General features: G+C 46.6%; 1 protein-coding gene across 5 annotated transcripts; it reads left to right on the top strand.

Annotated features, from left to right (window-relative positions):
* LOC130534471 (arf-GAP with Rho-GAP domain, ANK repeat and PH domain-containing protein 1-like) lies at positions 1-26,994 on the top strand. 5 transcript variants are annotated; one of them, XM_057048560.1, is made up of 34 exons: positions 1-128; positions 3,116-4,136; positions 6,100-6,263; positions 8,374-8,468; positions 8,551-8,630; positions 9,456-9,602; positions 10,857-10,926; positions 11,593-11,713; positions 11,817-11,995; positions 12,671-12,777; positions 13,816-14,015; positions 14,087-14,172; positions 14,250-14,432; positions 18,740-18,914; positions 18,987-19,121; positions 19,198-19,333; positions 19,413-19,509; positions 19,588-19,780; positions 20,593-20,632; positions 20,819-20,982; positions 22,071-22,283; positions 22,373-22,478; positions 22,586-22,733; positions 22,929-23,006; positions 23,167-23,244; positions 23,331-23,448; positions 23,705-23,812; positions 23,893-24,026; positions 24,106-24,188; positions 24,426-24,470; positions 24,850-24,913; positions 25,013-25,171; positions 25,812-25,857; positions 26,193-26,994. In XM_057048560.1, exons 2-33 carry the CDS (start codon positions 3,196-3,198, stop codon positions 25,830-25,832), a joined length of 4,668 nt encoding a protein of 1,555 aa, XP_056904540.1. In that variant the 5' UTR covers positions 1-128; positions 3,116-3,195; the 3' UTR covers positions 25,833-25,857; positions 26,193-26,994. The 5 variants fall into 5 exon arrangements, with proteins under 5 accessions (XP_056904540.1, XP_056904539.1, XP_056904541.1 ...); XM_057048559.1 differs by lacking the exon at positions 1-128 and adding an exon at positions 521-816; XM_057048561.1 differs by lacking the exons at positions 1-128; positions 3,116-4,136 and adding an exon at positions 4,216-5,110.
* Positions 26,995-27,279: the final 285 nt, after the last annotated feature.

Below are 27,279 nucleotides of genomic sequence, written 5' to 3'. Positions count from 1 at the left end.
GCGTTGTATACGTCTTGGATGAACATGTTCACTCTTGCTTGTGTTTGTCCGAGGCTCTAATTTTTTTTTTTTTCAAAGCTGAACTTCTGTAAATTGAAGTGAGTTGATGCCGCACAAGACCCGAGTGGGTAAGTTCATGAAATAAAAAAGTACTTGGGATATTTTTTGGATAACAACAAACAAAGTTAATTAGCAAATCGCAGAAGAATTCAAAAGAATGTGGCCCAAGTTATCCACAAACAGGGTTGGTCAAGCGTAAAAGTTTCCCCGAATCCGAGATGCTACTGTCAAAACGTGGACTGAGCTGTATCTTGGTTCAACAAGAAACACTAAATATTTCTGTAAATTCTCAGTGTTGCTTTATTCCAAAGTTTCAACTGCAGACGAATTAAAGGGATTAGTCGAAAAGGTTGTTAACGCACAGCGGAAATCATTATGCGCAGCATTAAGGGGTTTCTGCTGTTTTGGAGATGGAGACGTCAGTGTCAGCTCTGCTTTAAACCTGGCCTGACCTGGAATTATCAGCCTCTTTACTTCACCTTTCCCCTAATTTAAGCGAGGGCTTCTATAAGTTCTGGTCTATAGTTCTAAATATGTGATTTGTGGATCAGTGAACAATTTCAATGTGTTTTCCTGTTAATGCAAAATGGGGTAAATCTGTCTTTTACAATACTGCCTCTGACATGGAAGCTAATATTAATGTCAGATTTTTATTGGAGCAGTTTTGATTCATCATAAGATCACCAACCAATGGCAATAAATGGAACCATGCGCTCATTTTCTCCCCTTTTTTTGCTGTATTTGGGTGAGTAATAGGTGAGTGTTTTGCCTCCGCCATGTCAGCATTCCTTTATTTCCCATCTGATCAAGGAACAGGCAGTTTTATTGACATTCTACGTCCTTTTGCACTGAACTCTGAGGGCACTTTAGGCTCAGGTTGATCCAGTGATATCAAGGTTCAAAGCTGCATCTTTGACGCGTTTGTGTTCTTTCTTCATGAGTGTGCGTGACGATGGTCTCATGCATGTGACACGCTGTCATGGTTGATGACACTGGTAGTTTTAACTGACGCACATGTTTTAGTAACACTAACCTGTCCTAGGAGGCACCTTTGTGCGCCTACAGGCCCCGTGCTGTTACACCTTAAGATGGGAGTTTGATTTCCCATCGGTCGTGAGAGTATCCTGTGGAATGTGGCTCTTTGGACACATTTGCATATGTTCAAAGAGTTGATGACTAGAGGCCATTGTTCTTTAGTGGCAGGACTGAATCACTATTCAATCCTGGTGGAAAGTGGGCTGGACGCAGCAATGTCCTTGTGATGGTGACGTAACTCGTGATGGAAGTGCAAACTTTGGCATCTTCACCATCGACCTCAAATCATCAGATGACTAAGATGCTTCCAAATGGCTTCGAACCAGAGGGTGACGCATGTTTGGCGAGAATTTGCTACATCTATTTCCATCTTTTGTCATATACCTACCGAACAGTGACACAGAAAAGGAATCATGATGCATTTAAAGTACAGCCTTACCCATTTGGGGTTCAGAAGATTCACAAAAATGCAACAATTCTAAATACTGTAAAGTGTTTTTCCACCTGTACGTAACTGCCACACATTTCTTTGAGGGTTGTGGTTTTTAATATCATCAGCAAATCCACCAGAGATATCAAAACTATCGGTGCGGTAACGTCAGCTATGAGTAAATTCAATTAAAACATTTCTGACTATCTAGCTAGTTATATGCTAATCAATGCTTGTACTCTGTTAACGTCGTTAGGAGCAGGAGTGGGAGCGTTCGCTGCACTTGGGTTTTTATTGCGAGATCCTGGAATTCTTAATGGATTTGTGTTGCCAGAGTTCCCAATGCTCCCAGTGTGCACTCCCAGTTACCGGGACTGGGAGCAAGATATGCTGGAAAATGATAATTATATCAGACAATTATGGCACATCTAAAAAAAAAAAAAGGCGTGCCATTAAAACATATTAGAATCTATATTTCAATGACAGTTTAAGGTTGATTATTACGACTGTTTGGGTGTGCAAAGGTTTTGTAGTTCCTCTATTTAAGAAGTGAAGGAGATTCACACTGAGCTCTGCGGTATTTAGTCTGTTAGGGGAAACATTTACAGGAAACGAAAAGCAACATTGCTAAACACACACACACACACACACACACACACACACACACACACACACACACACACACACACACACACACACACCCCCATAATAGTTTTTGAAGGTGGATATTTGACACTTCGAGCTTTCAGATTGCACATCAGCTGCTGTCAAACAAGCCGAGACTTTTAACGTACATTGTTTTGTATAAGGTGGGAGCCAAATTCTCAAATTACACCCATTATGACATAAATGAAACAACATAAATGAGAACAATTATAACGTATCTCTTGGATAAGAAATACAGAAATGACAGACCTAATTATTTTACAGAGATAATTACCGTAGTAGCGGTTTGTCCACTAGTGTAACACAGCACCCCTAGTGGACAAATACAAAAAGGTCTTTTTTACATTTGTCATATATGGTGTTTGGCGGGCCAGACTGAAGGACTTCCTCAAATTAGATGGTTCTTGTTCTAAAAATACTGCTGCTCCTTTCTTGGGTGCGCCGACAGCGGAATATCGGCCCACCGCCAGCACATCTTCAGCTTCCAGCGCGAATTAGCACGAGACAGCATTTCATCGTAAAGAGAAACGTATTCTTGTGGTGCAAGATCGCGCGGCAGCCCATATTAGAACGTTCCCCTCTGCTCTCAGTGACGCTCATGGCCTGTTGAGCAAACACACTTTAATTCCTTATTTCACGATAACCTGACGACGGCTCCCCCTCCGACAGGTAGCCAAGGGTCGTTGTTTGTGCAAAAAAATAGCTGCGTTTAACAGCGGTGCTACTTTGCAACGCGGCATTGTTGATATTTTCCTGTCCAAGATTTAGAAAAAGAACCAATCAGCTCATGTTGGAATATGGAAGGAGAACCCCAGCCTGGTCCATCCTCAGTCTCAGTCTCAGTCTTAACAAATAAATCAATAATGTTTCACGCTGTCTGGCTGCCGTCTTATAAAATATGCATTTGTTTTTTCCTCTCTCCAGAATGTGGCAGCCATGTTCTGAGGTGTGGGTGAACATAGGTGCATGTGTCTTCCTACCTACGGCTGTTACACGCCTCGGCCATGTCTGAGCTGGAATCCGTCGAGACGGTGCCGGAGTGGTTGCACGCGCTTCACCTGGAGCAATATTGGGCAGCGTTTCAGCGAGCTGGGCTGGCTACGTTACATCAGTGTCGCAGCCTCTCTGCAGGTCAGCTGGAGTGCATGGGAATAACTCTCCCGGGTCACCGCAGACGCATTTTGTCTAGCCTCTTCAAAACGCATGGTATCGGTGAGCCCGGGCTTAGAGAGTCGAACCCCCCCCAGTGTGTAGCCCAAACTGGGTATGTCATCCCAGGGGAAGAAAACTCTACCCACAAGGAAGGAGAGGAAAGATATAGAGAGACTTTGAGCCCTTCAGACAGAAGACAGAAACCTCTCCCCAGAGCGAGACAAGTGTCCAGAGTAAAAGAGGAACCAGGAGATGGAGCACAGCACAAGCCAATGCCCCGGCCGAGGCGAATGCCCCCTACAATTGCACAAAAAGGCAGTTCAGTTGGAGGAGTGGAGCAGCCTGTGCCTAAAGAGAGGACTAAGTTTTGTGCTAATGTCAGCAGCCCAACTGTTGATGCTTCTTTACCCCCCATCCCCCAGCGGAGAACTCCCAACTGTCCCCCCGTGTGCTTCACCTCCCACCTGAACCTCACGCCTCCCAACGCACCCTCGGCCTCCCCTGACCTGAAGAGACGAGCCCCGGTGACTCGGGGAAGAGTCGTGTCTCAGAGTTTGATCCACACCAACAAAGCGTCCGACAAGCCAGCGCATTCCTCTCAGCCGGGAACGTTAAGCCTTCAGCCACCGACGGGACCTTTGAGTAGGGACGGGGGAAGAAGAACTCTAGCCACCCCCAGCCGAGCTTGTCCAAGTACCCGCACACATGCTCCACCGCTCCCTCCCAAAGCAGGCGTGACAATGAACCAACCATCGATCCCTCAGTGCGTCGGTCCACAGCCTCCAACTCGCAGGTGAGGGCCATTTTTTTGAACGTTTGCACTAATGAAATAACGATGCGCCCTCTGTTTACAGGCGTGTGAGGTGTATGTTAACGTTATGTTATGCGTGTATGTTAACAGACCTAAAATGGTCTACGTGTGCCCACATGCTTTCAAATGCACCTTTTTGTGGATATAATGTTGTGTGTGTTGGTACCGTATTTTCTGGACTATAAGTCGCACTTTTTTCATAGTTTCTCAGGGGGTGCGACTTGTACTCCGGAGCGACTTATAAATACATTATTACAGAATTTCACATGTTTGTTCTTTTCACACTGACAACCACAAGAGGGCGCTCTAGGCGTGTGTACCTTAGGAACGAGTTCCTTTAGCGACGCAGAAGAAGAAGCGGTGCTTTGTCTATGGAGTTAGACTTGATTGTTTGGTCAACTTGCTCGGATGTTCTTTATGCTATAGTTATCTGAATAACTGTTAATATGTTACGTTAACAAAGCAGACACGTACTCAGTTCGTTGTGGGTCATGTAGCTGAATTTGTTACGTTAGCATACCGTAACGCTATTGCTAATCTATGCTAATTGCCCTTCAAGATGAAATGTATGTTCTTGGTCTCGGATTTTATCAAATAAATTGTCCCCCAAAATGCGACTTATAGTCCAGTGCGACTTATAGATCTGTTTTTCTTCTTTATTATGCATTTTTTGGCTAGTGCGACTTAAACTCCGGAGCGACATATAGTCCAGAAAATACGGTAATTGCTTCATCGAGCTGTTCCAACAAGGCTCCACATGCCCTTCTTTTGACCGTACACCGTTTCCTGATGCGACAGAATCAGACTATTCAAAACCTGTTTGTAGACTTCCTGCTGTCATTGCTCCAGGTCACTTTCTCTTCGTTCCTTAATGTTTTAAAGCCAGCAGAGCCAATCGAACACTGACGTGGAGGTTGGACAACAACCATTACAGTCAGTCCTACACAATTCCAGTCGTAAGTGGTTGAAAATTGACATTTGCTTGTGACGCCAGAGATTAACTGATGTTAAGCGATAAAATGATTGACCAGGAAATACTTTTGAAAGCATGTAATGACTTTCTTTTGAGTTCTCGCCTTCCCCCGTCTGTTGGTCTGTTCTGGGTAATTCCTCCTACATTTGCAATTTCCTATGTCAGTGTTGTTGTTTTTTCTGCTCATTTTGGAAGAGGACTGCTCTTGAACACACCAGGGCAGGTAACGCCGCTCCTTTTATTTGGCTCTACTCATATTCAACATGCACTTTATCACCATCCGTTCTGCTTTCAAACTTGTCTTCATGTCTTTTGCAGTTACAGTTTCGTTTGTCAAACTCTGTTTTCGTAATGTTTCCGAAACCGAAGCGGGGCTGGAAACTCAGGATCGTAGTTTCCAATTCTTTTGAGCCTTCAGTAATAAGAGCATGGCGTAGCTGCATCCTAAATAAATAAAGTAAGGATGCATCAATAAAGCCAAACCACTGATACCGATAAGGCATGAATATTATGTGTAGTATCTAGATGGCTATGTCAGCACTCCTGAGAAAAAGGAGGAACTGTGTCAACGGATTAGCTTCCTGTCATTGTGTTGGCTCATGCATATTAGGGCAGGAACCCAAGTATATGACAAATAGATGATGAATATATATATCAGGACTTTACAGGATTGCCAAAAACAAATCTTACAGTCGAGTATTTATTTAGGCTTCTGTCTATTCGCTGTGGCTTAATTTATTCAGTGCGTCAACCTCAAATTGCTGTTTTTAAACTTCCTCTAGAAGCGTAACTCTCCAGCAGTTTAACAACCTTTTCTGTCTTCTTCTTCCGAAACCATTTTTTACGAGATGATTTAACCTACAAACTCCCGGTTTTTGGAGTGGAATATTCCCTGTGAGCCTGATGAATGACCACCAGGCCAGGTTCTGCCCCCTCCTCCTGCACACCAAACCTCTACCTCTGTATCCTCAGCCGGTCCAGCACCCAGGCAGACGGTGAAGAACAACAGATGGACCAGATTTCGCAGGTTCCAACCTGCAGCAGGACAAACCAGTCGCAAGAAAACACGAAACCGCCAACACAACCTCAAGTTGCCGCGACTACTGAGACTGTTGTTCCAGCTATATGTCGGTCTGGTAAGTCATCAATACTTTCTGTGTGTATAGATTCCAAAAGAAAGATGTTTCATTCTGTTAAAACTTGTTTAAAGGCAACAAAAAATGTTCGATCCCCCAGTTTAAAATAGGTAGGTTTGATGGTCTGTCAATTAAATCGATTCCTACTGAAATTTCGACACTATAACAGAAACATCAGAAGAAACAGTGAGACAGTCAATAACTGTGTCCTCCCTCCTCTTAATCCTCTCCTGTGTTTCATGTTTTATTGAGCAGTTTTTACTCAAAAATCTGTAATTCAGTCAGTGAATCGCTGGATTCTTATTGCACTGGAAAGAAACTGTGTCATAGACGTAAAACCTACAGAAATATAGGTTTTATCATCCGGATTTTACTGGTTTTCTGGTGGGCGCCTCCAGGCAAGAGGTGGGATTCACCCTGGACATGTCGCAGCTCATCACAGCGCTAACACACACACACACACACATACACACACACACACACACACACACACACACACACACACACAGACTCCAAAGGTCCATTTAAAGCAGCCCCAAACGCATGACTTTGGACTCTGGGAGGACGCCGGAGGACTGGAGAGACCCAAGTCCTCTCCGCTCACCCCCAGGAGATTAGAACCAAGAACCTTTAGCAGGGTTAAACCAATCCACCACAGTGCCATACCTACAACGGATATGTAAATGTTAGGTAAGTAAAATTAAAGTTACAATGACTCAGGGTGTTTATAGTCCTGAAACATCTGCCTGGGGACAACTGAACAAATAAATGGCTGGATATCGGCTTTATTCCTAATCGCCGAGCTAAAAATTCCTCACATACAGCTTTTGATTCTTATTGGAGGATTTGCCCTGTGGCTTGAACCCTTCAGAGAACTTTTCTGAACTGTAATTTGCATAAAATGAGGCAGAGTCGGGAATTTCAGGCCTCTCTTTCTTCCGTTTCTTTCCGTCCACCCTTGGTGGATTTATTGGGGTGATTTGGGTGGTTGTCATGTTGGGTCCAGTTCCATTTCCCCTCAAAGGTTTTATTTTTTACAGCGTTCTACATGTTCCCCGTGATGCACGGTGGAATTCATTGCATCCTGATGAGCTGTTCAGCTCCAGCTCAGCTCCTAACTATGACAATGCTGAACAGCTGGTGTGAGGTTCTGTTGCTAGAATGCTGTATTTGATGTATAGCAACGATGTCCTCAGTTTCATTGGTCAGAACAAACCAATTTTTGATTTATCCGCCCAAAGAACCTTATTCCAGTAATGCTAAGCCTTTATTCACAAAGAATCCTGAGACTAAAAGTAGCTGTTAGCGATGTCATTTTAAGGAAAATCTTAGAATTCTCCAATCATAAGACAAAAATGACAGTTGAAAACCTGTAAGGAGGAATAAGGAGGACTTTTAAGAGGCCTAAAAGTGTCTTAAACAGAGAAGTTGGTGGAACAATGGAGAGGAAGGAGGGATGTTCTCAGGGGTTTCATTATGCTACTGACTCGGTTCTGCAGGGATAATGTTTGTGGTCTTTTCGTTTTTCTTTCTTCTTTTTTTTGGTAAAAGGGTAGACAATAATGACCTTCGGCCTACGCGTGTTCCACTAGCTCCCTTCTCTCTTGTGTTTTCTTTATATTGGAAGTAAATCTCATCTGTTGGGAAGGCGATAAATAAGAATTGAATGAACTATGTTGTCTATGTTGTGTGAACGGTTAATTCTGCCGTCCAATCATGACTAGTGGCTTTCAGTAGACCGCATCACCTAGCAACGGGTCAACCACCTCCTCCTGTTTCGGTCTTCTCCTCAGCGTTGCTCTGAGAAACATCCTGTAGCACTCTTGAGCAAAGAGTCCTTGCTAAGAAGTTTTAGGCTAAGTGTAGACTGTTTTCTAGACATCCCATGAGGTCGAACAATCTTCTGTCTGTCTGCTGTATGTAGCATTATGGTCAATTAGTCCAGATCAGCACAGAGTTTAATTTTTCTTAATTCCTAATTGTGCGTGTGAAATTACATAACTGAATAAATGTTTCCTTGTTCGTTTGCTAATATGTCATTTTGTTTTATTAAACATTATCAGTCACCATTAATTAGGCCGGTTAAAACTGCATGTTTCTTATCTTGTAGGCAGCCCTCCTAGTCTGGATCCACTCGGGATGGAGGACTACGAGGGTCCAGGGACGCACCACCCCCAGGTTGATCGGGTGAACACACCAGACAGGGTGAGTGTCAGTCTTAGCATACTATAGAAACACTGACCTAACCCCTCATTCAGCCCAAAACATCAGCTGTCCTCTCCTATAGGAAATGTCCCTGCGGGTGCCAGGAGAGCCGGTGAGAAGGTTCAGTTTATGCAGCGATGACGGGCTGCTGGGCGACGATGTGTGAGTTATTGATGAATGAGCTCAATGCATGAAAATGCACATCTATTGTCAGTGTAGTCTCATTTTAGTCTCACATTGTGATTCGACTTAAAATGCTGAAAATGCTACACAGCGTGCGCTAATTAGCAGCAGAGATGTTGGCGACCCTGGTCAAAATTTCTGTGGCTGATGATTTTATCTCCAAAAAAACTTAGAAAGCAGCACCCAGTAGAATCGAGCTCTCCAAAAACCAGATCCTGATTAGCCTGTTGGAATCATGGCCCTTAAGAATGGCCAGATTCATTTAATCACCTCACAACAGTCGTGGGTTCCTCTAAACAACATATAGGTGATTGGCGCCTACAAATGAGGGAAATGCCAGTTAAACTGTTTTCAGGTACCTATTTCCTTTGTCGGGAGTTTAATGAGGAAACGGCAGCGACCAGGAACCAAATAAAGTCTGAGAGATGAAGTAAACAAAGAGTCAGATTTCACTGCAAAATACTGGATTCATTTTATTCCAATACATTTTGCAATCCAACAGAAAACCACCATTAAAAAAGCTGATTGAAAAGAGGATGGTTTGATCCCATTAACTGAAATTCCAACTGCCTAATATTCTGATATTCTGACTGAACTCTTTGCCACTGATCCCTATAAAACCTGCTCAACGATCTGATTTCACTCCACTTTTGCGTCATGCTAATGTGGAATATTAGCAATATTATCCTGGAGAGTAGAGCGCACGGATGTACATGTAGGATAATGCTGCATTTTTATTACAGTATGATGTGAAATCCGTTTGGGGTGTCAAAGTGACATATTTTGTTTTCATTTCTGTTCAAGGTCTAGTCTGTTGCAGGAAGAGGGTCTCAGAAAAGACAGCTTTTTCCAGCAGGCATCCGGCCGACTCCCTCCAGTCGATGCTGACGACAGTTCCGAGCTCCCCGCTGTCATCAAGATGGGCTGGCTGGATAAGAATCAGCCGACGGGGTATGAGTGATTGCACATGAGGTTTAATCCTTCTGGGGGTGTTCGACTGTTCCCCAACCTAAAGACTAGACCTAAGACCTAATGATAAGGTGCGAAGGTAATGAGGTCAGACCTTTTCAGGGCAGATTTCTATGAATCTGAAACTACACATGGGATGTGTAATGTGGAGATAAGGGTTCTTGGCCATATCAGTCACACTAACCCGACTTGGAACGGGCCAGCGGTCCCACGCAGTCAATTATTAAGTGCTGAAAAGGTTGGCTGACCACAGGGATGGGGCGCAGCGCTGCAGGCCTCAGAGTCTGGTCCGGTTTGTCGGTCAACTGACAAGTGTGGTTGGACGGAGCAAAAGTGGAAACATCGTTTTTCATCCGGGGCCAAAGAAAGCCCCTCAGCGTTGTTTTCCTGATCCCAGAATGGCCTGATTCATCATGAGCCACGTTTAAAACCGACCGGCGTGAACCGGTACCACGGTGTGAAGCGCCGGACGAGCCAAAGGGATGTCGTTGGGCGGCGCCCACTTCCTCATTAACTGCAGATCCTGCCAAAAAAAAGGAACAGTTGTACAAATCAGCCACACAAGAGCCGCCCCGCTGCTCGGCAACCGCTGCTCGGCAACCGCGTCAGCAGCGTCTCCCGACGGGCTGGGAGTGACATGCGGAAGAAGGCGGGGCTTTTGTAGGTGGCGAAACGCCTGGCCCAGGTGCCTCGTTAAGGGCGCGACACCGCCACCCGTGGCCATTAGACACGAAGCTAGGCTAAGGACAAGGACAGCAGTGTTGTTTCACGCCGAGGAAGAGAAGAGGCGATCGTTGATGGAGAAGGTCAGAGACGTTGTGTTTGCGTCGAGTTCTGGGGCGGCAGAGCTGCGTGCTAGTGGTCCAGGGCAGGTTTGAGAGGTGGTGAGGGACGAGTTCACCGCGGAGGTGGGAGTGAATCAGGGCTCAGCCCTGAGCCCATCACCTCACAACGGCCCTGGAGAGGAGAGGTATGGACACAAAAATCCCAGACCTCAGCCATGCAGGTCATCTCCCCGCTTATTGTGGCTTATGTACCGTATTTAGGCAGTAGCTAACATAGCTACATAACATCGTAGGTCAGACAGACTGTCTCCAGCCGTCCTTGGCAAAGGTATCAAACCAACTCTGACGGCGGTAAAAATCATTCGCGTATTGAAACGGAAACAAGTGAACTCACACATCAGGCAATGAGGTCATCAGCGTTTTACTTTTACTGTTCTTTGTTCTCATGCAGAGTTCTAATTTACCAGAAGCGGTGGGTCAAACTCGATCCATTCTACCTACGATACTTTGACAATGAGAAGGTAAGAGCAGACTCCCTTATGCTAACATCTTTACTGACCAAGTGTTCTGTTGGTGTTTTCAAAACCAGAAACTATCAAACCGATATAATATGTAACATAAGTGTTGTCGGTAGTGGTGCTAATGTCAGTGTGGGTTCATTGTAGTAAGATCTAAAAAGTATGATTAAGAAGGCTTGATTAATTAAAGAGACCAGCATAGCTGAAGGCTGGTTTGGGGCAATGCTAGTGTGGGCCGGGGGGGGTCAGGGGAGGCTCTGAATAACATACCCCTTCCACAACAGTGGGCCCAGGGTGGCTGATTGACCCTGCCATCAGCTCCTTAACTATGGGAACATCAGGGTTTACATTTATTGCAGATATTTAATGAGATGTATGGAAATGATAGACAGGAGCATCGTGTTGGGGCAGCTCAGAGAGGAAGGGATTTAAAAACAAATCAGAGAATCTAAAATGCACAGGGAGCCAGTGGGGGGAGGCCAGACTGGGAGCGGCGTGCTCCAGGCAGTTCCAAAACTAAGAATATACATTTCTGCATCAGTAAAATGTTTTGGGTTTTCTAATTTCTCAAGATTCTTTGCAGAATCCTCTTTAAATGTATTGCATAACAGCTCTGTGCGCGCGCGGGTGTGTGTGTGTGTGTGTGTGTGTGTGTGTGTTCTGTTGCAGGAGGTGTATTCTAAGGGGTTCATCTCCACAGCTTTCATCACTAATGTGAGCAGCGTCGGGGAGCTGAAGTTTGAGGTGGCCACAAATAACCGAACGTTCACCTTCAGGGCTGAAAGTGATGGTGCGTGACTCCACTTTCCACACGTACACAGCTGCTGCACACGGGCTTTTGTCTCCGTACGGCTGAAACGTGACTGTTACCGTGTGTTTGCGTATCCACTCAGTTGAAAGGGGCGAGTGGGTCGTGGCACTGGAAGATTGCATCGGGGAGAAGCAGCAGCTAAACGCCATCGGCGCGTCTGTGGTCCCACACTTTGAGGGCTTTTTAGAGCACCGCGGGCTGCGCTCTAAGATTTACACAGTTGTCCTCTCAGATAAAGTCTTCCTCTTCAAAAATATGGAGGTAAGGGGGCGTCTTTGTGTTGTTGCCTTCATGACTGCTATATGAAACGGATCTGTGTTGGAGTTTTTACTACCGTATTGGCCCGAATATAAGACGACCCTGATTATAAGACGACCCCCTCTTTTTCAAGACTCAAGTTTGAAAAAAGACTTTTTGAACACCAAATTTAATTTTTATACAGAAAATAATTACAGTACATCTGAAACAAATGATTATATCTTCGACCCACTTTTCTCCAGATTGTCGCTACATTTCTCTATTTTCTGTTATCTCTCTCTCTTATTTTCTTCTCTTTTCTTTCTTACCGCTATTTTTTTACTTTTCTTCTTCTTCGTGCTACCGCTATTTTTATTTTTCTTCTTCGTGACAGGGGTTCGCTTTGGCCTGGGACGTTTAGTTCAGCATTCGCTTTAAATATATCTGGCGCCATCTAGCGTTGTGAATGGGTATAATGTCTAGACCGCGAATGTAAGACGACCCCCACTTTTTCAGTCTTCTTTCAACGCAAAAAACACCGTCTTATATTCGGGCCAATACGGTATTATTCGTTAAAATGCAACTATGCTAGCTCTCCCGTTTCATCGTGTGTATCAGGAGTCATTTCATGTACTTGACTGACACTGATACCAAAGTATCGACAGCAACGCAGAAGAACTGGGCTTTGTTTTCTTCCAGGACTATCGGATAGGAGTTGGAATCACGTCTATCGAGATGAATGTGGCAAATGTGAAGAAAACAGACCGGCGCAGTTTTGAAGTCATCACTCCATACCGCTTATTCAGGTACAGGTCAAATTAGCATAAACCTCTGAATTGTTGGACTGTAGCTTTGCATGCAAAGCGTAGTAAATATATACAGTGGGACCTCTACTTACGAACGTCTCTGCATGCGGAATTTTCAGGTCAGCGGGAAAATATTCCCTCTTGTTACGAAAGAAATTTCAGGATACGAAAGGCAAGAATACGCTATCGCTGCTACTCGCAGCTCGCGGAGTTTAGCAAACGCAAACATGCTAGTAGCTGCTCTGCCATTGGCTATCGCCTAGCATCTTCCTGTAATCCCATTGGCTAGGAGGGACGTCAATATGTACATGTCTGTGTGTATCCCAGCGTCGCCTTTGTTTAACTTTTATTCGCTATGGACCCCAGGAAAGTGATGGAGAAAAGTGAAAAAGAAGAAGAGAGCTCTTTTGTCCATACAAACGAAGCAAGAAATAATAGAAAAGCATGAAAAAGGGATGCGTTTGGTTGGAATATGGCCGTAACCGGGATTTATTGTGGGTGTTAGTATGTTTGTCCATTAGATGGCGCTGTTTCCACAAGTGTTAACGTTCGTTGCTAGTAATGACGGCTAATGTAAGATTAGCCTGTAATAAAGTGAATTTTGTTCCTGGAGAAGCCTTGCACTGAATTCCTACATTTATTGTGCGGTAATCTAATTGTAACATGTATTTGTTACATATTTTGATGCATTTTTATGATTTATAAAAATCTGTTTGGGGGCTTGGAACGGATTAGGGCATTTAAATGGAAAACGCATCTCTACTTACGTAATTTTCAGGTTACGAAACAACTTCCGGAACCAATTAATTTCGTAAGTAGAGGTCCCACTGTATTCACTTGTGTCAACAGTGTGTGTTTAAGGTGTCTCCTATGTTGTTGAGGTGGTAGCACAGCATCTTCTCAGCGGGTTAACTCTCTGTTCGGACAGTCCCACGTCTGCGTTGTGAATATTCTGCCGAGTATGAACCGGACCTGCTTTCTCGTCTCCTTTCTGCCGCCGTGCTGATGCTGATACGACGTGTTTATCTTGCTCTGCAGTTTCATTGCGGAGTCGGAGCAGCTGTGTAAACAGTGGGTCGATGCGATGCAAAACGCGGTGCACGAGGCCCTGTCCAACTGTGAGGTGGCAGAGCAAATCTGGGCAGAGCCGAGCAACAGTTTCTGCGCCGACTGCGGCACAGCCAAGCCAGAGTGGGCCGCCATAAACCTGTGCGTTGTCATTTGCAACCAGTGCGCAGGTTCGTGCGGGTGGTAAGTGGGGATCCGCGAGGGGGCGTTACGACTTGGATTGAATGTGTGTCTCCTTTAGGGGAGCACAGAGGACTGGGCCCGAGCATCTCCAAAGTTCGTAGTTTGAAGATGGATCGAAAAATCTGGACGGAAGAGCTTTTACAGGTATAAACATGCATTTGTGAAGAGTACGATGCGTTCAGGGTCCGTCCCACGTCCTCTAAACCTCACCTGTGATTCAGGTTTTCCTGTCCATAGGCAACGGGCGAGCAAACAGCTTCTGGGCTGCTAACGTGCCGCCGAGTGAAGCTTTGACCCCCTCTAGCTGCAGAGAAGAAAGACGTCACTTCATCTCGAACAAATACCGCCAGGGCAAATACAGAAAGTACCACGCTCTGTTTGGGAACCAGAAGGAGCTCAACAATGTAAGTTCAACCCCTGCTTTGGTTTTCCTGTCTGTTCCCATTTCCAGCCTTTTGTGGATGGCACCACACATATGATAGCCTTTACATGTACTTTGACAATGAGCAGGGATCCTAAATGTTCGTACGACGAGCAGACATGGCAGAAATGGGACTTTATGCTGGGTCCCCCCCCCCCATCCCAAGCAAACATTTGTTTAGACCAGACATTCAGGTTGGAACGCTTCCCACAAAGGTACAAAGGTTTAATTCATGCGTCTAATGCGCGTATTTGAAGACATCTAACCCAAAATGGAATCACGTTACAGCCCAATGTCCAAGAAACTGGCAGCACATGATCCGACTGCTGTGAGCTGCTTTGTTGACAGAAAGTCCGCTTGCATAAATGATTCACGCCGTCGAGCGAGAAGTGTCGTGATTCATGCGCGCGTGTAAACACGCTCATCTCTGAGCACCCTCCTCTTTAATTTATGGTGCTTGTTTTTCTTTATTTCGAGAGCAGGCTGCACTTTGAGTGTCTTCAGGAATGCTAATAAGTTAGCCACTGCATCTGAGAGGGAAGCTGGGCAGAGTGGGAGCGGGAAGCTGGGCAGAGTGGGAGAGGGAGCTGGGCAGAGTGGGAGAGGGAGCTGGGCAGAGTGGGAGAGGGAAGCTGGGAGAGGGAAGCTGGGCAGAGTGGGAGCGGGAAGCTGGCAGAGTGGGAGAGGGAAGCTGGGCAGAGTGGGAGCAGGAAGCTGGGCAGAGTGGGAGCGGGAAGCTGAGCTTCAGCTTCTGGCTGTCTGCGTTGTGAAGGTGTTGGTGGTTGAGAGCCAGCTGGGCTGTTGTAGCTGCACAAACACCTCGTGAGCAGATTGTGCACCTGACCTCCTTTCCTTTTCAAATGTGAGTGAGTCACTGTGCACTCTTGCTTCTGAAGGAGGTTATGTTTGTTTACCGCCCCCCCCCCCCTCAAGAATCCAGACTTTTCCACGTACCCACGACTTCTGTCCGCTCTGGGCACCTCAGTGCTGCAGAACCTTTTCTCTGCTTCCCTCCCCATGTCTGTGCCTCAACACGATCCGGTTTGGGCCCACAGTTCTGACCCGCCCCGTCCACCTGTCCAAGTCACGTCCAATCAACTGAATTTACCGTAGATGGACTCCAACAAACATATAAAGCATGATGAGTGGAAACGGAACAACTGCAAGTATTATTGTGTGCTGTGTTTTTAATGGTATCAGCGATTCATAGTCTCCCAACAACCCGGACCCGGACCTTCTGGCCCCTCCCTACACCAGCTTGCAGTGGAACTGGTGCAGAATCCCAGTGCTGCCCTCTGATTGGCTGGAGCACTTTGTTGTGCCTTGGGACGTAGATAGTTCCCCAAGACTTTATGTGTCTGGGGGGGGGGGTTTATGGCCATTGACTAGTTTACTACTGTCCTCTCATGAGACAAGCAGCTGACAGTGTGTGAAGAAAGACGCATGTGTGCTAAACCCCCCCAAACCACTGGGTTTGAAACACCGATTCTCCACGTTCTTCCCTTTTAAACGCGGCTTGGACACAGACGCCTCATTTGATGCAATAATGAGCTATTTCTGTACCCGCTCTCGTCACTGATCAAATTCTTGACATTCTTCAGACGTGTTGCCATCACTCCGCTGGGTGTGGCTAGGAAGTGTGTTTATAAAGGGATATCTTCACGCCACCGTCACATTAATCCCGACTTTTGTGCAGCAAAGCTGCTCCTTGACAGTTGAAGGCAATATCCAGGTTGGCTTAGTTTGCCCTCTTTCCCTGCGTTCATTCCCTTTCCCGTTTTCCCTGGATGTGACATCACTTCTCAGTGCTCTGACTGGAATGTGCCGAAGCTCCGCCTCTTCTCTCGTCTCTGCCTAAAGCCCTTTACTCTTTCCCCAAGACGACTGAGAAAAGTCCGCCTAGCTCCCGGCTCCTCGCGTTTGTAAGTCCTTCCTACTCTGTTCTCTTGTTGATTTACAACAGTGCATTTTTCATTGATTTACTGACCGCGGTAGAGTTCTCATACCTGGCGCCGGGGCGGGAAAGGAAGCTAAAAGAGGCTGCGTGTGGCGCTGGTGTGTTTGTTATCATGACTGCAACTGTTGCGTCTGTGCGCTGAGAAACTTCTGCTGCCCACGCTGTTCAGGTCATGTGGGTCTGAGGTAATGGCACTTTTATTCTGAAAGGGTTCGTCAGCTCAGAAGCACTTTAACTAGCTGGGTCCACTAGAGTGGGGAGAGTTATTAAATATGTATAATAATGTATGCGAAGGCATGCATGATTCATAAGCGTGTGGCTTCCTAATGTGTGTGTTTCATCTGCGAAGCTGCGTCTGTTCCATGAGATGAGTAGTTATTTTGCTCAGCGCACGTTATCGAGTCCCTTATTGACTTTTTTATTCTGTCCACATCATCGTTGTCCTAAAAGCTGAAACTGTTGATGTTTATGGAGGACTGTGGACGTCAGGGTCACTTCGTCCCCTGCTGCTGCTCATCTATTTTGGTCTCTTTCTTTCCCCTTTCAGCTGATTCTCCACTTCCTTGTTCCAACTAGATTTTTCCGTCCACCTCTGGCTGTAATTTTATATCCCTCCTCTTCCAGAAATATTCCCAGTCGGTTTATAATGGAACACACATTTGAATTTCAGTGGACGATCCAGAAGCTTTGATCAGCTGCTTTGACCTTTGGATAACCAGAGGTCAAAGTTCAGAATCTGCAACATCATCCAAATTGGATGAGCTCTTCCTTGATCCATTATCACCATTTCCTGAAAGTTTCATTAATATCTATTCATAACATTTCCAGTTATTTCAGTGAGCCAGACAAACAAATGCCAGCTGTCTGCTAACTAGCTTAGCAGAGGTAACGAGAATATTACTTTTAAAAAGCACTAAAAAAGTCAATAATAAGAATTTGGGATAAGAGCTGGTTCCTCAGGAGACTCTCGAATCATTTTCGGTTGAAATAATGGCAGCTAAAACTTGAGTCAAGCTTCACTTTTGCTGTCTTCTTGATGAAATCTCTGTTTTTAAGCAATGTCGGACAGTTTTATGACGTAACCAGAGCACAAGTAAGTGTTCTTCAGACACCTGCCGCCATTATGTCTTGTATAATTTTGCAAAATAGCTGATTGATGTCGACGTGGCCTATGTGTTGTGTTTCCTTTTTGTTGTTTTTGTTAGCAATTCTAAAAGACCAGTCGATCTGGTATATCTAGAATCTACTTAGCTTAGCCTCATCTCCCTTATAACAGTGTTATTGAATGGTCATTTCCCTTCCAGCTACTGTTCACCTGTGCACCTCTGCACATGCCAAATATCCAACAAACAGGTGTTTGCTGGCGTGTTATGCCCTCCTAACAATGACACAGCTTTGAATTCATTAATGTAGCTGTGATACGCCTGCAGGAGGAGCTGAAAGTTGTGTTACTGACAAAAGTACAGTATGATTCAGCAGTCAGAGGCGTGTGGGACGTTTGGGGTTTTTCTTTCCGTGCACATGGTTCGTGGCTACACCCTCCGGCTCTTTGGTGACGTTACACTCAGCCTTCACACGCGCTGCAAAAATAGCTCGATGTGCTGAAGCTGTATGTGCAGACTTTCTCATGCACCTTAGGCGCGCACGGTTGCAAAAATATCTGCTCAGAGTCCCTGCCTCCAAAAGCTAGTTTCAAAGAGTAGTCTCAGCCCTACGTACGCCGTCCACGTGGCGATAACAGCAGCAAATCATTGATTACTTTGGGTGAAAGAGAAGTAATGAGCTGACACAGCTGATTGAATTTAGCCCAGGCATGGGCAAACTACGGCCCGGGGGCCACACGCGGCCCGTTAAACGTTTTAATCCGGCCCGCCAAACTTGAAAACTTAAATGAATAAACCTTGTTAATGTTATATTTTCACTGCAATTCTGGTGTTTTCCCACTAGAAAAAAGACAGTCAGGAGGAGAGTGATGGTGATATCCTGAAGGATAACAGAACTTTCAGTGCTTTAAAATAGAAATGGTTATTAATTTTTTTTAAAAAGGCACATTTTATTCATTGGATTTTAAGTGTTTTAAGACTCATTCCAAAGTCAGATATTTTGTTGTAATGCTTCTCTTCATTTTCATTTGAAATTAAAGCACATGTTTTCTCCATATCCCAAGATGTGTATTTTTTCTCCAATGAGGTGAGGTTACCAAAGCACTCCATCCATCCATCTGCTCCTGGTCCGGCCCCTCTGTCAAATGTTAGAACCCATTGTGGCCCACGAATCAAAATGTTTGCCCACCCCTGATTTAGCCTATTGCGTCGCTCTTTCTCTGTCTGCAGGCGCTGTGCATAAACGTGCAATGCAGTGATTTGCAGGAAACCTTGAGCCTGATCTTCTGTGGCGCAGACGTGAATTGCTCCACCGGTGTGGCTGATTGGTCCTCGCCCATGTCCCTGGCCGCGGCACACTCGCAGCCCTTACAGGCCGAATTATTGCGCCACAACCTCAACACAGGTAGACTTTATATATGTCATATCTACGTTTTAGTCCAGCCGTCGTTGTCCTAAAGTTCCTTCTGTCTTCTAGAGTTTCCGAGATCCGAGGTGGCGATGTCCACGAGCACGGTGCATTACTCGGCGCCGCCCTCTGTCTCTCTCAATGGCTTCCTGTTCAAGACTGGTTCCATGACCCGGGTTATTGCTGACCGCAAAGGCAGAGAAGGTAGGTGAAGTCTCGGGTGACCCACTCGCGCCCCTAGCGGACGTCTTTTTTCCTATGTTCTTGAACTCCCCTGCAGAGTTCAGTCGACGCTGGTGTACGCTGAACGATGGCGTCTTCAGCTACTACGAGAGCGACAGGAACTCAACTCCCAACGGAGCTCTGAAGGCTTCAGAGATAGCGTGCCTGGCTGTGGACACGCCGAAGAAACACGGGTACACGCCGACCCCCCCTCCCCCACATTGGCTTTATCCATGTTCTTCTCCTTCAGCTTCATTTGCTTCCCTCTCCTAGATACAACCACACCTTTGAGGTGTACTCTGAGCGTCTGTATCTCTTTGGCACTGATGACCCAGAAAGTCACAAGGAGTGGGTGAACTCTATAGCTAAGGTAGGATCTCCATTTCTGTTCACCGAATCGTCCATCGATCCGCCACGATAGCTCCGTCTGCACCCTTTTTCCCCGCAGAGCCTCCTCCCAGCCGCTGCAGAGCCCCTGCTGAGGTTGAACTTTGAGCGTATAGGGCGGCTGAGGTACAAAGGCCTGAACTTGCAAACGTCTAAGGTGGGTTGGTTTGCGCTGGTGGGCTCGACGCTTCACGCGTACCTGTCAGACAGCCCGCAGGGAGAGGAGATCCAGCTCCGCAAGCTCAATGAACTCTGTGAGTGACACACACCTTCAAATGCAGATCCTATATCCTCTGGTATAGGAACACTTGCACAATGCTTTTTTTTTTGGCAAACACTCAAGAATCATTGTGTAACCACTGGAATGCCGGTGGATCCCTCTTTACGCTGTCAGCAACAGGGCACAATAATCCTGCTAAGCCTGCTAACTGCTAATGTTGCACACTGATACAGTTGTACTCAGTAACCCGATCCATGTGTAGAAACGGCATCTACGAACTAGGGAATGAGCAGAGACATATAGAAATGGTTGGTTAGGATGACATGGTATTACCAGCCGTTCCACCCAAACAAATTCCAGAATGAACTAAAGGAGAAGGAAGTCGTCTTAGGTATTTAGGTAGTGGTTAATGATAACTCTTGGTCTCCACAGAGCGTGCATCTGCCCAGCTGAATATTATATAAGCGGCCTCTTTTCCTTTGTTGATTCCCGGGAGCGCTCGTTTTGTCATATAACGCCTTCACAATAGTTTTCTGTTGAAAGCAGCACAGATGGAGGCTTTTTCTTTCATTTCCGTAGTATCCAGGGAGACCTTCCAGTTTGAAGATGTTTAGCAGCTTTAGCTGGTGGTCATTACACTTTTATTCACAAGATTTCAGGTGAGAAGGGTCAAAGTCCTCAATGCTCGCTGACGAGCAGCGGTTTAAGTAAAGAAACGGATGTTTTCAAGGATTGAATTGATTATTTCGCTGTTACGTAGCCCTTCAAAAGCTCAGTAGAGCTACTGCACCTTGAAATGGATGAAGCATGACAAACTTTAATGCTCTGGCATTTTCTTATTTTCAGCGACTCAACAAGACGTGCTGGTTCTGGTGGAGAAAGGCAGGTGCGGGTCGAGACCAATAACCTTCTGGTTAAAGGAAGGACAAACAAATCCCTACCGTATAATTCCTGCATTTATGTGTCCAGACAATTCCCATTTTAAGATAGGAAACGCTATCTCTGACAGCACAATAGGACACGGCCTTTACACACGGAATATTTGCATCTCTCTCTCCTCTCTTGTAAACAGAACTCTGTACATTGAAGGAGAGAAGAAATTAGCCTTTGCCAGCTGGTGTGCAGCCATCCAGGCAGCAGCAGGCAGCGGAGGAGACTCGCTAAGCCAGCAGCAGCTAATAGACACGGACATACCTGTCATTGTAAACAGTTGCATCAGTTACATCACACAGTTCGGTGAGACACGCACACACACACGCGCACACACACAGTCCATGAACTGACCTGCAGGGTAGCTCCTCCCCCTCACACACAGCCCCAGCGATGGCCGAGTCATCAGAAAACACCTGGAGGTGACAACTGCTAAGTGAAGTGTGGAGGGCAAATAGGACGCCACGAGGGGCCCCTGTGCTCCGGATTATTACCTCAGACACACTCACGCAGCAGCACCTCAGGTGTGTTTCCATAGTGGGAGTTGCTTGTAAACACTGAGGGCAGGAACTTGACTTGGCTCTCGCCAGGTGGAGATCAAAGCCACAGGTCTGTTGTGGTTAGAGTCCTGGGTGTGCACAGTTTTTGGAATCGAGGCCCTTCTCCAGACTAAAACGCAGGTTGGAGATCTAATGAGCCCCTCCCAAAGCGGGTCAGGGCGGTTGATGTCATCACCATGAGAACTGCAGTGTGTCTCCGCGTCTATGGGTTGGAATCAGTTCCACAGCTCTTCTCACCCTGGGTGGGCAATCAGGAAGTAGATGTAGGAGGTTGTGATCAGGCCGTCCAGGCAGGGGATTATGGGGGGGGGGGAGGCATCCTTTACATTAGCATACAGCAGGTCCATCATCGTTCTCTCCCTGGTGGCGACATTTAGGCAGAGCGGAGGAGAGCGATGGGTGATTGAAGTCCCCCCGCTGCTGCGTCGGCCACGGGAGGGACGTAAACACAATCAGCTGTGAGCGCTCCCTCCGGATGTGTCGGGATGAACGCTGACAGCGACCGACTCCGCGTCTTTGGTGCAGATTTGCTCCTTTGCCGCGATCCCTCATTTCTAAACGCCACAACCAGCTGGTGTTGACTCCTCTGTCCACCCGCGGAGGTTTAAATCCCTCCAGGTCGGCCACAGAGTCGTTGGTTCACGCCTCGGTAAAACACGAGACTGCAGCCGGATCAGCGCCACAACCGGCTAATTGGGAGGGGAACCCCCCCCCCCGCCACGCTCCCGAAAATGTCACTTTTAAGGCTGGAACAGGCTACAGTGAACACATCGTCTCTAAAAACATGGACACCAGAAGACTTTTCCCTATTCCTGCTTATTGGTCGTTTGTTAGGCATGACGTCCGAGGGGATTTACCGGAAAAGCGGCGTGACGTCACGTGTGACGGCCCTTCTGGAGCAATTCCGCACCGACGCTCGCAGCCAGTGTCTACGGGAAGGCGTGAACCTGGTGGACGACGTGTCCTCCACCCTCAAACGCTTCTTCAGGGAGTTGGAGGACGGATTGTTCACATCGGTGGACGCGGGCAGCTGGCTCAGCACTGCTGGTAAGGTTTTCCAGTCCCACCTGAAGGAACGTCCGCATGCACCTGTGTACGCATAGATACAAGTCTTGTGCCTGTTTTTGGATTTTCAGCCGCCAGGGATGAAAGTCAGAAAGTTTCCAAGTACAAAGTGCTGTTGGACCGACTGCCTCGTGTCAACAAAGCAACACTACAGGCCCTCATCAACCACCTGTACTGGTGAGAACCCTCCCAGTAGAACCCTCCCAGTAGAACCCTCCCCAGTAGAACCCTCCCTGCTCCCTCCCTGCTGCCTCTGTAAGCGTGTGCTCGTCCGTGTGTTTCAGCGTGCAGTGTTTCTCCCAGTGTAACCAGATGAACATTGAGAACCTGGCCATGGTGTTCGGGCCCACGCTCTTCAAGAGCGACGGACAGGACAGCAACGCTCGGCACGCCATCGTGGACTTGATACACCACTACAAAGACATCTTTGAGGTCTGCTCACTGGAGGATAGCAGGAAAACACTGTTAGCTTAACTGTCAGCCTTGGAAAATGGCAGCCCAAGCTCATATTTCAGTAATCGACAGTAGCATTTGTTACATTATGATCAATTTTATAACTAAAACCTGCACAAGAACAAGGTGTTGGGGGCTTTAAAGTTGAAATGTAGTTTCTGCTTCTGTTTGCAGGTGGATGAGGGGCAACTAAAGAAGCAGCTGGAGGAGATAACGCTCATCAACCATTTGCGGAGCGACTTAAATTTCCCTGTTAGTATGATTTCATGTTTTCATATTTGGTTTTTAACTGCGAACCTTCTTGTCGTGGAACGTGACCTTTAGAAATGTGTAAATCGGACGCCGAATACACCCGATTGAGGGGGAATTAGCTCTATAAACACCTTGATCTGCTCCGTATGTGGTCGTTCAGAGAGCTGAACCTGGAGGAGACTTCATCTGTACCGTGTACTTGGAGGAAAAGAGCGACATGGCAGCACAAACCGTCAGGGTAAACAGACGTTCAGCAGGGGGGAAAAGCTCATCTGAGTTGCCCAGGCGATCTCCTGAAGGGTGTGTTCTGGTTCCGTCCCTCAGATTTCTGGAACTATGACGGCAGCAGAACTGACGTGTCAGGTTCTGGATCTCCGCAACATCCATTTTGACAAAAACGATTACTGGAGCTGTTGGGTGGTCAACGAGAAGGAGGAAATAGGTGAGACCTGGGGAACGGGTGTGTAATGATTACACGAGCATTTATAGGGGAACGGAATGTAACACGTCAAAACAAAGTCTACCAGGAACCGGTGATGTTGAAACTCCCCTGGAAGCAGAAAAAAACACCTTTTCCCTTTTTTTTTGACGAACTGGAACATACGAGCTTAGTAATTAGCTGCAGAATGGAGCAAACTCAAGTCTCTGTTGCAAGAGCGCACCTGTCATGGTCTTTCTAACGTGGTTCTCCTCCTCAGAACGGCCGGTGCACTACCAGGAGAGAGTCTTGCTCCTCTCCTGTGAAACGGACGCCTACCTGCTCATCAAGAAGCACCTCCACATGGAGGCAATGACCAACTACCTGGGTGGGCGTTCAAGTCCTCAACATTAGTTTCCTCCTCTGCGTCCTCGGGCTAATCTGCCACCTTCTTTCCTTTGTTTTTAGCTACTAAAGTGCTGGTGTCCAAAACGGGGACGATGAAATACAGAGAAGAGCGGAACCTCATCATATCCACCGGGTTCCACAGCAGATATTTCATTCTTGATTCCAGGTTCCTCAAAATGTTCAAGGACGTCAGAGTAAGCTTGACAGGTTCCTTCTGAACGTGGTGTTCTCATGCAAGTGCCAGAGTTGACGGGCTTTGTTACCCTCCGCCAGAAAGACCGCGCGGAGCAAGAATGGGAAGTCAAAACCCTCAAAATCCACCTGGGTATGAAGAAGAAGCTGCGGCCTCCGACACGGTGAGCAGCTGGAGGGTTCAAACACGAGTCGGCACTAATGAGAAATAATAATTAGTAGTGCGCGGGAGCTGTTTTCATGGCTGTCCGCCTCTCCCAGTAATTTAGGACTAGTTAGCTTTGACCTCTTGTAACCTTTTAACCGGGTGTTGGGTGGAAGACTTTGCTGTTTCAGGTGTTCTTGTTCCTCTAACTGAGAGCGTCCTGCATAATTCTGCTCCATTATGTGTCTCTCTTTAGTTGGGGAATGACAGTGGTCTGTGAGAAGACTGAGAGGCAACAATGGTCAGTCACCTGCTCACCCACCTGCTTATTTTGCCGTCTATGTTTGCTTATGTTGAGGGACAAGCTGGGGGATGTTGCTGAATTAACATGGAAAGGTTCCCCTTCCTGGAGCGTCCTACTGGACTGGAGACGTTAGCGCCCGCGTGCTCAGTGACAGCTTGACCCGAACGTGGGTAACCCCAACCAGAGGGGGTGTTCTGACGGCTGTAACGCTGGTTCTGATAGAGTGATGAGATCCCCAAGAAGCTCAATTTTGTAGTATTTCCTGTTTTCTTGCCTTAAATGGTGCACGCCCCCTGCGTCGTCCCCTCCCCTGGACACTTGAGCAGCACCACCTCGTTGTTTTCATACTGGTTCCGTCTGGTGTATTTGGTCTCAGGTACCTCTGTTGTGAGTCCCAATCAGACCTGACGGAGTGGTACGCCACCTTCCTCAGCATCCAGGTGAGCTTGGCAATGCTCCCCGGCCACGTTGCTGGTGGAGCCGCGCGCGTTTCTGCTCTATTGTTAAACGGCTTTTGTTGCTCCCCGTTCCTCCCAAAGCACGATGGCGACTTGTGGCCCAAGGATGGAATTCAGAACAAGCAGATGAACCGGGCCTTGCCAGACAAGCGCCTTGGTAGCGTGTCGCTCATCCCACTGCGCGGCAGCGAAAACGAGATGCGGAACAGCGTCGCTGCTTTCAGCCAAGACCCGCTCTCGGTGAGTAAAGGGAACAAACACACACACTGAACACACAGGTAACATCCGGACCCCTGACTGGTGGCGTGATTAACACAATAGAGGAGCTACTGCTAAGCTAAAGCTGCCGTCTACGACGTGTGTTTATCGTTTTAATAAAACACTTGTTGCTAATGCTACAAAGGGCAAAACTCTCTCCTGCTCTCCTCCTAATACCTGTCCTCCATCTGGACCCCCCCATCCTGCTCTACCCTTACCCCAACCCTCTTCGTGAGGTCCTTTCTCACGTGGTTAACAAGCTAGTTCCTGGCAAAGAGCCTGGAGAAGTTGCACTGTAATGCTAATGTGTTGACCCACATACACACAGGGATACAGGACAACACACACACACGCACACACACACACACACACACACACACACACACACGCGCACACACACACACACACACCTCTGATCTGCAGGTAATGCATTTTCTAAAGACGATAAAATTCAACCGTTAGCGGCTCATCGGCTGCTCTGCTGTTGCTGTTGTGTTGCTGTTGTGTTGCTGTTGTGTTGCTGTGATGCACCTGTGGCTGAAGCCCTTTCTCCATGCCTGGATACACCTGTAGATGCGACACTTTTGACAGGCTTGTGCTTTTTCTCTCCCCCCACCCACAGCTTTTTCGAGATGCCCCGTAATGAACAAGGCCGGTGCAGATTAAAGGTAAGGATCAAAAGCTCGTCTAAAACAAGCCAGTAGAACTAAATTGTGGCTTTCAGTCACGTTTCATGTCAAATCGAATTGATGAACTTTTAATAGAATATGTAGAAGTTCAACTGATTTACTTTTGCAATTCTATGAATATAAATGCATTATAATTAGTTTAATAATGTCCTGCGGCATAACGCACAGAAAACAATGTCTTGATAACGGGTGAAGAGAAAAGGGAAAATAGAAAAATAACAACATGTTCTGCCACGTACTTTCCTCACAGTCTGAATGTGAATCAAAGTTGTTATTGTGGACAACAGGTGACTCTTGCATTTGTGTTTTTATAGGATTTTACAGGTGCTGTGGGGCCTGAGGACAGCAGCAAACAGCGTAGAAATGTCGACTTCATGTGACTGAACTGGTGAAAGAAGGTGACAACAGGAAGTTTACGCTCCACAATAGAATGGAAAGTTCCAGGCAGCAGGTTAGACTGTGTCAGCAACGTTACGCTCATGGTTATTATCCGCGTTGTTACCGTTATCGCTTGTTTTATTGTCACTAAACAATGTTCTGTGGTTTTCAGACCCCATCGAATGTATGTTTTCGTTGAGCGCTGCCGTTACAGAGGTCACAGGTTCGATTATTGTTAAAAATAACAGATCAAAGCCGATGATGAAAGGAAGCAGAAGAGGCAGTTTTCTTTCAGGTGGTTCCATCAGGACGAGGGAGAAAGCGCAGATGTCTCTTTGATGTGTGTAAATAGCATCAGGAGTTGGACCTTTGTGTCATTAATCATGTATTTAAAATAACTAATGTTAAGATCGACATTTTTAGCTGGGTCTAACTAATCTCTCTAGTAGAGCGAAACCAGCCGTAGCTTGCGAGCGTGAGCTGCTCTCTCGTTACTCTGGGATGTTTGAGGACTCTAACGATGCTGCAGGTCGTGCACCTCCCCCGGCGGCCACGCCGCCAGGGGCAGCGAATTGTTAGTGTTGTGACGATGTTTCAGTCACTTGTGTTACTGTACCTTTATTCCTTTCCTCTATATTTATTTCATGTTATGTTGTTTTCAACGTTGTATACTTACAAGTGGTCGAACGAAGACTAGAAAGGCACTATTAAAAACAGTTCAGTCTCTCGTTATTGTCATTTTGAGTTTGACTTTTTTTTTTTTTTACAGAATCCTTGTACACAAAAGGCTTTTTTCTATAATGTACTTTGTAGAGTAACAGGAAAGTGTGTGTGTGTGTGTGTGTGTGTGTGAAAGAAAATGTCATAGCGCTCCACCAGTTTTCTCTTTAATCTTCTAAGCAGAGCTGACACAACAGGGTCATATAGTACCTACAGACACACACATGACAGTTCCACAGGGCGCTCTCGCCATCATTTCCACATACATGCGTACAGGAACCCCACTGGGGGGCATTTACAGGC

The sequence above is a fragment of the Takifugu flavidus genome, chromosome 12 (assembly GCF_003711565.1).
Source record: "Takifugu flavidus isolate HTHZ2018 chromosome 12, ASM371156v2, whole genome shotgun sequence".
Classification (NCBI taxonomy): Eukaryota; Metazoa; Chordata; class Actinopteri; order Tetraodontiformes; family Tetraodontidae; genus Takifugu; species Takifugu flavidus.
Note: the sequence above shows the minus strand (reverse complement) of the source record. Positions and strands in the feature narration are given on the sequence as shown.